Here is a 12,486-nt window from a genome sequence, read left to right on the forward strand (position 1 = left end):
AAAAAAAAATCTTATGTGAAATATCTTGGACTATTCCCCCTCTCCTTTTTCTTTCTCCCCTTCCATTTCCCTTTTTTTTCTATTGACTCCATTTTTACACCATATTTTATCTTCGAATTCAGCTTTCTCCTGTGCTTCAACTATAAAAGCTCCCTCTACCTGCTCTATTAACTGAGAAGGTTCATATGAGTATTATCAGTGTCATTTTTCTATGCAGGAATACATGAAGTTCATCCTCATTATGTCCCTCATATTTCCCCCCTCTCCTCCAATCTCCATGCTTCACCTGAGTCCTGTATCTGAAGATCAAACCTTCTGTTCAGCTCTGGCCATTCCAAAAGGAACCTTTGAAATTCCCCTGGTTCATTGAAAGTCCTTTTTCCCTGGAAGAGGACATTCAGCCTTGCTGGGTAGTTCATTCTTGGCTGCATTCTAAGCTCTTTTGCCTTCTGGTATATTATATTCCTAGCCCTACGAGCTTCCAATGTAGTTGCTGCTAAGTCCTGAGTGATCCTGACTGCAGCTCCACGATATTTGAACTGTGTCCTTCTGGCTGCTTGTAATATTTTCTCTTTGACTTGGGAGTTCTGGAACTTGGCTATAATATTCCTAGGGGTTTGTTTTTTGGGAGCTCTTTCTCCGGGGGATCAGTGGATTCTCTCCATTTCTATTTTGCCCTCTGCTTCTAGAATATCAGGGCAATTTTCCTGTAGTAATTCTTTGAAAATGATGTCAAGGCTCTTTTCCTGATCATGACTTTCAGGTATTCCAATAATTTTTAAATTATCTTTCCTAAGTCTGTTTTCCATATCAGTTGTTTTTTCAATGAGATATTTCACATTTTCTTCTAATTTTTCATTTTTTTTGGTTTTGAAGTATTGATTCCTAATTTCTGTTAAATTCATCAATCTCCCTGAATTCTATTCTTTGTCTGAAGGATTTGTTCTCCTCAGAGAGTTTTCTTATCTCTTTTCCCATCTGGCCAATTTTGCTTTTTAAAGCATTCTTCTCCTCAATAACTTTTTGAACTGTTCTATCCATTTGACCTAAGCTGGTTTTTAGCATGCTATTTTCTTCAGCATTTTTTTGGATTTCCTTGACTAAGCTGCTGACTTCATTTTCATGTTTTTCCTGCATCTGTCTCCTTTCTTTGCCCAGTTTTTCTTCCAACTCCAAAATTTGATTTTCAAAGTCTTTTTTGAGCTCTATCATAGCCTGAGCCCAATTTCTGTTTTTCTTGGGAGTCTTTAGATGCAGGAGCTTGTGCTTCCTCATCTTCAGACTATTTTGGTCCTTCTTGGGCTCATTTGCAAAATATTTCTCAATAGTCTTCTTTTTGTTTCTCTTGCTTGCTCATTTTCCCAGCCTGGGCCTGGTTTGGGGTGTTTCTTGAGCTTTTGGGACACTCCCACAAGGGTCTCAGTGTGTGAGGCTCTGTCCTCCCTCCTGGTCTGTGAATGACCATAAGTGCCCCCCTCTGCCACAGGGCTGAGGTGGGGGGGCCCTGTTGTTCTATGGGGGGGGGGGGCTAGACTGGGATCAGGATCTGAATGTGGTCAGAGCCCCAGAGTCCTGTTTCAGGGGCAGAGGACAGAGCTCTGCAGTCTCTCTCTCTTCACTCCCCTCCCTCAGCTCAATGGGCTCATGCCCTGGGGACTCCTGCTTACAGGCTCCACCTGCTTCTGTTTCCAGGTCTAGGCTGCTGAAAGACCAGGCTGCTGGCTGTGTGCCCTGAGGGCTGAGCTCCACGTGTTCACTCTGGCAGAGGTCCCCCCGCTGTTCCCCCACTTTGTGCCCGGTGCTCCTCGGGGTGCAGCTCAGGAGACTCCCCCGCTGCTGTGAGCTGAGACCCCCAGCCCCCTGGGGCTGCCTCCGGGAGGCTGAGGTTCTTTGGCTCTGGCGGGCCACCCCTCTGGCGGGCCGCCTCTCCAATCCCAGGGAGCAGAGCCTTTCTGCTCTTTTCCCCGTTACCTTGAGTAGGAGAACTGCCTCACTGGGTCCCTTTGTGGGTTCTGTCTCTCGAAAGTTTAGTTAGAGTCCTTAGCTGATGAATTTTATCAGAGAGCTCCTAAGACTCGATCCCTTCTTGTCCTCCCTTTAAGTTCTAAAAGCAAATGTAAACTAAAGCATTCCAAGCCTCCTGGATCCCTTAAAAACAGCAATTTTGGAAAAGTGAAAAGAAGGTAAAGACCTCATATCTTTATTAGCAAAATTAATTTAATAATTACGGGTAGAAACTTAGATTAGACCAACAACTCACACCCCACACCAAGATAAGATCCAAATGGTTACAGGATTTAGACCTAAAAAACAATACTATAAGCAAATTAGAAGATCAAGGACTAGTTTACCTGTCAGATCTATGGAAAGGGGAGCAGTTTATGACTAAGGAAGAGTTGGAGAACATCAGTAAAAACCAACTAGATGATTTTGATTACATTAAAAAGCTTTTGCAAAGACAAAACCACTGTAACCAAGATCAAAAGAAATGGAGTAAACTGGGAAACAATCTTTACAACTACTGTTTCTGATAAATGACTCATTTCTAAAATATACAGAGAACTGAGTCATATTTTTAAAATGAAAAGCCATTCCCAATTGACAAATTGTTAAAGGATATGCAAAGGCAATTTACAGATGAAATCAAAGCAATCCATAGTCCTATGAAAAATTGCTCTAATCATTACTTATTAAGAGAAATACAAATTAAAGCTTCTCTGAGGTACCACCTCACACCTCTCAGACTGACCAATATGACCAGAAAGGATAATGATCATTGTTGGAAGGGTTGTGGGAAATCTGGGACACTATTACAGTGTTGGTGGAGCTGTGAACTCATCCAACCTTTTTGGAGAGCAATTTTGGATTATGCCCAAAGGGCAACAAAAATATGCATACCCTTTGATCCAGTAATACCACTACTGGGTCTATACTCTGAAGAGATGATGAAAAAGGGTAAAAACATCACTTGTACAAAAACATTCATAGCAGCCCTGTTTGTGGTGGCAAAGAATTGGAAATCAAGTAAATGTCCTTTAATTGGGGAATGGCTTAGCAAACTGTGGTATATGTATGTCATGGAACACTATTGTTCTATTAGAAACCAGGAGGGATGGGAATTTAGGGAAGCCTGGAGGGATTTGCATGAACTGATGTTGAGTGAGATGAGCAGAACCAGAAAAACACTGTACACCCTAACAGCAACATGGGGGTGATAATCAACCTTGATGGACTTGCTCGTTCCATCAGTGCAACAATCAGGGACAATTTGGGGCTGTCTGCTATGGAGAACACCATCTGTATCCAGAGAAACAACTGTGAAGTTTGGACAAAGACCAAGGACTATTACCTTAAATTTAGGGGAAAAAAAACCCCTGATATCTTACTGTCTGATCTTGCTCTTATACTTTATGTTTCTCCTTTAAGGATATGATTTCTCTCTCATCACACTCAATTTGGATCAATGTATACCATGGAAACAATTTAAAGTCTGAAAAATTGCCTTCTGTGGGGGGTGGGGAGGAAAGTAAGATTAGGGGGAAAAATTGTAAAACACTAAATAAAATCTTTAATTAAAAAATAATTGCAGGTGGGTTAAAAATTTTTACACTATAATAAAAAAACAAATATGTAAAAATGACTACATGACAAAACTTTTGGAAAAACTTTTAAGAACTTTCCATACTTTCCTAGAAGAGATTAATAGAATATAAAACTATTGAAGTCTTGGTCTTATCTTCTTACTCTTCCCTTTTCCTTACCTCCCACATAGCATTAATCTGTATATCCAGTTGTTTCTCTATCCACAATCACAGTCCTCTCAATTCCTACAACCAATACAGACCACTGTCATTACTGTTCTGGACTATGTGGTGGCTTATGAACGCGTCTCCTTGCTTTCATATTCTTGCCCCTTCAGTCTTTCCTTTTTTACAGCTGTTGAAATAATCTTTGTCAAAGCTGGTCATATCTGTTTTAAGTGTCTTCAATGGCTCTTTCTTGCTTCTTTTTTTTTTTAGGTTTTTTGCAAGGCAATGAGATTAAATGGCTTGCCCAAGGCCACACAGCTAGGTAAGGGTCTGAGGCCACATTTGAACTCAGGACCTCCTGACTCCAGGGCCAGTGCTCTATCCACTGTGCCACCTAGCTGCCCCTCTTTATTGTATCTTCAATTTAGATGGGGAAGTTGGGTAGTGCAGAAGGTAAAGTACTGGGCCTGGAATCAGGAGAATCAGAGTTCAAATCTAGCTCCAAACACCTAGTAGCTGTGTTACCCTGGGCAAGTCACTTAACCCTGTTTGCTTGTTTACTCATCTGTAAAATAAGCTGTAGAAGGAAATGGCAAACCATTCCAATATCTTAGTCAAGAAAAATGCAAATAGGGTCACAAAGAACTGGACACAACTGAAAATGACCATACAACAAAGACATGTGTAAGTAACCTGTATTATAAAAAAAAGAGATTAAGGTGTATGTGCACCTAATACTATTACTAGACTATAAACTACAGTTATTCCATATCAAAGGGATTGGGGGTAAGGTGCCCCTGTGATCTGGAAAATCCACATAAAAGTTTTTGGTCCTCCCTTCATACTAAAGAAGTCTGTATTTTTTTCTTTGATAAGATGTTCACAGTACCTCATTGTAAAATTTAGGTTGTTTGGTCACAAGCTATTTGTTGATTAAATGTTAAGTAAAAATACTAATCTCTGTATGTTGTCTGTTGATATTACATATTACCATACACATATATTTTTTATTTTTGAGTTCTAAACTTTTTCTGTTGTTTGCTGGCCTTTGTGTGTCTGTGACTTCTGCAAAACTACCCTAAAATCCCCATTTACTATGGAGAAAGTCAATGTGGAAAGGTCAACTATATATGAGGACAGGTATGATGACTTAATTTTGTGTTTAACCTAGTACTTATTAAAGCAGTATAGTGGGTGCCTAATAACTGCTTGGTAAAGTAGTTAAAAGATCACTAAACTACTAGAAAATTAAGAACTGGTTTATAGTCATGATTACCAGTGATCTATATTTCATAAAAATATGTCACAGCTATATTGGAAAACTGCAAAATATTAAATAATTGCTTAAGATGGTGTGCTTTGGGACAGTGGTCTGAAATGCAGTTCAGGTTTGTACCACTTTACCTTCCCATTACTTCCATGTAGGGCAGTTACAAAATTCTTTTAATTTTTCTTGTAATTTGCCTGTGCAAACTGAATTAAAGCATAATTCTAGTCAATGCTAAACAAGCATTTAATATCCAATGAAGTCTGAATTATTAATGGATGGTCAATCTACTGAATAGGTACACAATTAAGGTTTTTATTTTTAAAATGATAAGACAACTAAGAGTGTCAACCTTCTTGTTGAGAAAAATCTTGAGCATCAAAAGATCACTTTAGCAAAAATCACTGTTTACCACAGCATCTCTGACCAGAGTAGGTCTTAATATATATTTTCTACTGATTATTATTTTCAAGGCCTTATTTTGTTAACTGTTATACCTCACATTGCTTCTTCCATGGCATTTCTCACACATGTCTCCTCCCCTAAATGGGGATGGAAGGAGTTTCCACTGAAAAACCATTCCTGGTACAGTGAGCACTTCCATTCTATCTCAGTACCTTTCCTTAATCATCTTCATCATCTGCTTTTCCTGTCAAGCCTAGAAACTGGAATGCCCAACAGCTGCCTTGCTCATGAGCTAGTGACAGCAGCTAGGTTGGCTGTGACACAATTACTTCAAAGAAAAGACATTTATTAGAATTCTTCTGTGTAGCACTTTATTCTGAATAAAGGTCTTAATTCTTGTCACCAACAGACTTGAGCAGCTGGGCAGCTTCTTTCTGTACCTAAAATAAGGAATAGTGATTTAATTCAACATTCAAAGTCCAACACTATTCTTTCAATCAATAATCAGAATGTATTCAGCCACAGAAATCTTAGTGACTTATCCACAGTCCCAACTAATAAGTGAACCTCAATCTTCTTCACTTTAAATTCAACAATCTAGCTACTCTGTTATGGTCTGCTTCTTTTAATTCTTTAATAAATAACTGGTGAAAATTAATTAAATTTACAACACTGGACAGTATATTCTGAGAGTTCCCATAGCAACAAAATATAGTTGTTCTGATTCCTGGCATGAATAAATACAACTCCTTCAAAAAAATTCTACTTTCTATGACACTACATGGCTATGACTCAGGTCAGATTAATCTTATTAGTAGCTATCTGTTCCCTTACTTAAGGAAAGAAGTTTGCTAAATAGAGAAATTATCCTATTCTGTATCAAGTAATTTAATGAAACTATATCCAATCATAACCATTATGAATTTTTCAGAGATACCAGAGTCTAGAAGGTCATTAAATATAATTGAAATGATTATTACTGGCACTTAACCAGATTCATGATTTTAAAAAAGACAAGGCTCAGTTCTAATTCATTCAAATATGTTAATACCTGATGTGTAATTAGCTCTAACCTATTAGTCATGTTCTACATTTTCTTCTTCCGAAGTCAGCTCTTTAGTTTTTTACCTGCTTGTCCTCCTCTGTGTGAGGTGGGTAGTCTTTGGCTTTCAATAACCAGAAGGTAGCAAGCTTTTTGTTTTTCAACTGCAGATAAGTCTTTCCCAAGAAAAGCAAATTTTTGCTGTAAAAGTTTGGATGCACTAAACACAGAAAAAAAAAAGACATTCACCTCAGATTAGTAGCAGTCATCCTGTTTGGATTAGCAAACTAAATTCCATTAACAGACTGATGAGTTTCATGTGCAAGGAGTATACAGCTGTAGTCCTTTTTTTATTCAACTGTTCACATTAAATGCACAATTCTGGGAAAATTATTATTTTGGTCAAAACATCCATATCAATTGTGTTAGAAATGCTGAGATCAAATGAAACAATATAGCATGTGAAATAAAACTCTAGTCCTTCTGAGATGACCATTACTGAGGTCCAAGTGGTTTTTTGAGTGTGCCCACAGAAGAGTTTTGTCACTTTTCACTCTCTCTGTTCTGAACTGAAGATGCCATTTCCAGGGTAAATAGTAGTAAATAATTACAATTGCTGCAGTGGTTAGAAAGAAAAGATTATGCAAGTTTAAAGAAGTGTAAATGAGGCAACAAAAAGCTGGAGGAGGTTAAGTGATTGTTTTAAGGATACATTTGCTCTATTTGTTTTGTATTATTTGAAGGATCTGTACATACAGCTGTAAGTCATAGGAACTTATCCATACATTTCCATGAAAAAATTCTTAAGTTTATAGTTATGTTACTGTTGTAAAATGTTACTATTAAGAAGATAATTTGTAGATTGAAATCTTTTGACAAAATTTTACAGGTAGTTCTCTTCATTCTTTCTACAGTACAACAATCTTGAGGGCAGATATCATTTGATTTTTGCCTCTAGAATCTAACCCAATGTCTTGATGACAGCAGGCTTTTAATACATGTTTAACTAATTTTTTAAAGGTTTTTAATACTTTTCTTTCAAAAAGAAATTAGTATTCTTTAAGTGAGAAAAAAAATTAGGCAGGATTTAGACTTAGTTTCTGGTAGCAACTTTACTTTTGACTTATCTTAGTAGGACATTTGCATTTTTGTTCCTCATACATGAAAGGACCTTCCAAATTCCAAACTCTTGATTTTTAACAGAAGCAAGATTTCCTCTCAGACTCTCCTCTTAAGTTTAAAGCCACAAAATATTTTGAACAAAAAAAAATAATTAAATGCATTAAATAGTGAATGAATTTTTAAAGAAATCACATACATTTTTATATATTACCCTAATGTTAATCATATATTATGTTTAAATATCTAACATGTATATACATATGTATGTTTGATTTGACTAAAAATTTACCTTGTTCAGCCATTTGAAAGTATTTTAGAGCCTGTTAAAGGGAAAAAAAAACCAGTTTAAAGAGAAAAATATATATTTTTTTAATTTAAGGCAATGGGTTTAAGTGACTTGCCCAAGGTCACACAGCTAGGCAATTATTAAATGTCTGAGGCCAAATTTGAATTCAGGTTCTCCTGACTCTAGGACCAGTGCTCTATCCACTGTGCCACCTAGTTGCCCCCCCAAACATTTTAAAAAATCTGTCCATTCTTACAGTCTTATATTCCAACTTTTGTTCTTAGAATGGTCTCCATATTTTTATTTTCAGTTCCAAATTCTCTTCTTCCTCCTCTATCTTGCCTCTCCTTCACCCACAGAGAAGACAGGAAATGATACCCATTATAATATTAAGTCTAACAAAATTGTAATAGCATGTTCTAGGGAGGAAAAAGCAGGAAAAACAAGGGAAAAATGCTTAAGTTTGCACTATGAGTTCATTAATTCTCTATCTGAAGGTGGATAGCATCTTACATCATGAGTCCTTTCATTTTGTGGTAGAAAACTTACTAAGTCTTTCATGATACCAATTCACATCACAATAAAGATTCCAACAATCTTTATATTGTTTTTTACTGTATTTATTTTTTTGGTTTTATTTCTCTCTTCACCTTGTCTCAATTCACATGAATCAAGTTTTTTCTGAACCATCTCCTATGTCATTTCTTACAGAAAAATTGTATTCTATCACATTTATATACTATAATCTGTTAAGTCATTCCCCAGTTATGGGGATGTCTAGGGTTCCAATTCCTTGTCAGTACAAAAAAAAAAAAAAACCAAAACAAAACCTGCTAAAGATATTTTTGCACAGTTGAGTCTTTTTTCTTTTACTGTTTTTGGATATAGACCCAGAAATGCTACTGTTTGATCAAAAGTCCTGCAGAGTTTTATATATAGCTGTTTGGACTTAGTTAACAACTGTCCTCCAGAATGGTCAGGTAGGTTCACAGGCAAACCAACTACATACACTGCTTTTCCCACATTGCTTCCAGCATTTGTCATTTTCATTTTCTGTCATTGCAGCCGATCTGAAGGTGTGGGGTGGTACCTCAGAGTTGTGTTAATTTAGTGAATTAGAGAAATTTTTTTTTTTATGAGTAGTGGTAGCTTTGATTCTTTTCTTTTTTTTTGAAAACTACCTATTTATGGTCTTTAGGCTTATTTATCTGTTTGGGAATGTCTTTTTTGTTTTTTTAAATAAATTTGATTCAGGGGTGGCTAGGTGGTGCAGTGGATAAAGCACCGGCCCTGGAGTCAGGAGTACCTGGGTTCAAATCCGGTCTCAGACACTTAATTACCTAGCTGCAGAAATTTGCCACAAAGTTATCCTCTCTCTTCCTGCCCCTGCCAATTTACCATTAATCTAAGTTTGGTTGCAGTGGTTTTGTTTTTTGCAAAAACTTTTGAATTTTATGTAATCAAAATTATTCATTTTACCTCCCAAGAACTTATCTCTTCTTTGGTTATGAATTCTTCTCCTAGTTATAGAATTGTTAAGTAACTTCTTCCATGCTCCCCTAATTTGCTTATATCAACCTTTATGTCTAAATCCTTTACCCACTTTGAGTTTATCTCGGAATATGGGGTGAAAAATTAATGTCTAGTTTCAGCAAGAATACCTGATAGTAGGGCAGAGCCAAGATGGCAAAAATAGCTGATTACATCTTAGGTGCTCTCTCATAAATCTTCAAAACTAAGGACTCTAAACTTTCAAGGGACAGAACCCACAGAGGGACCCAATGAGGCAGTTCTCCTACTCAAGGTAACCTGGAAAAGCGCAGAAAGGCTCTGCTCCCCGGGGTCGGAGGGGCGGCCCGCTGGAAGGGCGGCCCACCAGAGCCAAAGAACTTCACCCTCCCGGAGGCAGCTCCAGGGCACTGGGAGCCACAGCTCACAGCAGCGGGGGAGTCTGTCTCCTGAGTTGTGCCCCGGGGAGCACCGGGCACAAAGTGGGGGAACAGGGGGGGGACCTCTGCTAGAGCGAGCACTTGGAGCCCAGTCCTCAGGGCACACAGAGAGCAGCTGTGGCTCTGCATTCCAGATCCAGGAAACAGAAGCAGGAGCAGGTAAACAGGAGCCCCCAGGGCATGAGCCCACTGAGCTGAGGGAGGGGAGTGAAGAGAGAGAGACTGCAGAGCTCTGTCCTCTGCCTCTGGAACAGGACTCTGGGGCTCTGACCACATTCAGATCCTGATCGCAGTCTAGGCCCCCCCCCCATAGAACAGCAGGGCCCCCCCCACCTCAGCCCCGTAGCAGAGGGGGGTGCTTATGGTCATTCACAGACCAGGAGGGAGGACAGAGCCTCACACACTGAGACCCTTGTGGGAGTGTCCCAAAAGCTCAGGAAGCACCCCAAAACCAGGCCTAGGCTGGGAAAATGAGCAAGCAGAGAAAAAAGAGGAACACCATTGAGAAATACATTATTATCTATGATCCCAAAGAAGGATCAAAACACTCAGTCTGAAGATGAGGAAACACAAGCTCCTGTATCTAAAGACTCCAAGTAAAACAGAAATTGGGCTCAGGCTATGACAGAGCTCAAAAAAGACTTTGAAAATCAAATGAGGGAGTTAGAAGAAAAACTGGGAAAAGAAAGGAGAGAGATGCAGGAAAAACATGAAAATGAAGTCAGCAGCTTAGTCAAGGAGATCCAAAAAAATGCTGAAGAAAATAGCATGCTAAAAACCAGCTTAGGTCAAATGGATAGAACAGTTCAAAATGTTATTGAGGAGAATAATGCTTTAAAAAGCAAAATTGGCCAAATGGAAAAAGAGATAAGAAAACTCTCTGACAAAAACAAATCCTTGAGACAAAGAATAGAACTCAGGGAGATTGATGAATTTACCAGAAATCAGGACTCAATACTTCAAAACCAAAAAATGAAAAATTAGAAGAAAATGTGAAACTTCTCATTGAAAAAACTGATATGGAAAACAGATTTAGGAAAGATCATTTAAAAATTATTGGAATACCTGAAAGTCATGATCAGGAAAAGAACCTTGACATAATTTTCAAAGAATTACTACAGGAAAATTGCCCTGATATCCTAGAAGCAGAGGACAAAATAGAAATGGAGAGAATCCACAGATCCCCCTGAGAAAGAGACCCCAAAAAACCAACCCCTAGGAATATTATAGCTAAGTTCCAGAACTCCCAAGTCAAAGAGAAAATATTACAAGCAGCCAGAAGGACACAGTTCAAATATCGTGGAGCTGCAGTCAGGATCTCACAGGATTTAGCAGCAACTACATTGGAAGCTCGTAGGGCTTAGAATATATTATACCAGAAGGCAAAAGAGCTTAGAATGCAACTGAGAATCAACTACCCAGCAAAAACAAATGTCCTCTTCCAGGGGAAAAAAAATGGGATTTTCAATGAACCAGGAGAATTTCAAATGTTCCTTTTGGAATGGCCAGAGCTGAACAGAAGGTTTGATCTTCAGATACAGGACTCAGGTGAAGCATAGAAATTGGAGGAGGAGAAGAGGAAAATACGAGGGACTTAATGATGAACTGCATGTATTCCTGCATAGAAAAATGACACTGACAATACTCATATAAACCTTCTCAGTTAATAGAATAGGTAGAAGGAGCTTTTATAGTTGAAGCACAGGAGAAAGCTGAATTTGAAGATAAAATATGGTGTAAAAATGGAGTCAATAGGAAAAAAGGGAAATGAAATGGGAGAAAGAAAAAGGAGAGGGGGAATAGGCCAAGATATTTCATATAATAAGATTTTTCTTTATTACAATGAGCTATTGCAATGATATGGAAGGGGAGAAGGCAAGGGGGAATGAGGGAATCTTCACTCTCATCAGAGGTGGCTAGGAGAGGAAACAGCATATATACTCAATGGGGTCTAGGCATCTGGAGTAAGAAGGAGAGCAGGGGGGCAGAGGGAAGGGGGGATATGAGTCATGGAGGAGAGGATGGACCATGGGGGGAGAGTGGTTAGATATAACACATTTTCTTTTATACTTCTTGCAAGGGGATGGGATTGGAAGGCCTGTCCAGGACCATAGGGCCAGGTGGATGTTGGGCCTAAGGGGTGGTATGGGGGCTCAGGACTTCTTGGCCCTAGGACCAGGGATCTGTCTGCTGTGCCACTCAGCGACCCTACAGCAGAGTCAGAGTGAAAAGAGAGAGAAAATATAGTACATGGTAGTGGAGAAATACAAAAGGAGGGAGTTGCGATCAGTAATGGCAACACTGGAAAAATATGGAAGTAACTTTTGTGATGGACTTATCATAAAGAACGTGATCCACCGGTGAAAGAGTTGTTGGTGTTGGAACAAAGACTGAAGCACATTTTATTATTATTATTATTATTATTATTATTTTTTGGGGGGTGCAGGGCAAATGGGGCTGGGTGGTCTGCCTGGGGCCGCATAGCAAGATGATTGTTGGGTGTCTGAGGCCAGATTTGGACCTGGGTGCTCCTGGCTCAAGGGCCAATGCTCTGTCCGCAACCCAGTCACCCCTACTATTATTACTATTTTATTTTGGGTCTTTTTTTCCTTTTGGTTTTTGCAGGGCAGTGGGGTTGGGGTAGCTTGCATGTCACACAGCTGGGT

At 38.8% G+C, this 12,486-nt stretch overlaps 1 protein-coding gene across 1 annotated transcript in view; it reads right to left on the reverse strand.

The window, feature by feature from the left end:
• Positions 1-1,983: 1,983 nt before the first annotated feature.
• The window catches only part of RMDN1 (regulator of microtubule dynamics 1), a 37,174-nt gene continuing 26,671 nt past the window's right edge, over positions 1,984-12,486 (reverse strand). Inside the window, exons 8-10 of the mRNA XM_074199598.1 lie at positions 7,875-7,905; positions 6,550-6,683; positions 1,984-5,861 (exon numbers count right to left, since the gene is read on the reverse strand). Of these exons, the coding sequence (XP_074055699.1) occupies positions 5,811-5,861; positions 6,550-6,683; positions 7,875-7,905 (216 nt within the window). The 3' untranslated portion in view covers positions 1,984-5,810. The remainder of the gene's footprint in view (positions 5,862-6,549; positions 6,684-7,874; positions 7,906-12,486) is intronic.

Source organism: Macrotis lagotis, chromosome X, assembly GCF_037893015.1.
Source record: "Macrotis lagotis isolate mMagLag1 chromosome X, bilby.v1.9.chrom.fasta, whole genome shotgun sequence".
NCBI lineage: Eukaryota > Metazoa > Chordata > Mammalia > Peramelemorphia > Peramelidae > Macrotis > Macrotis lagotis.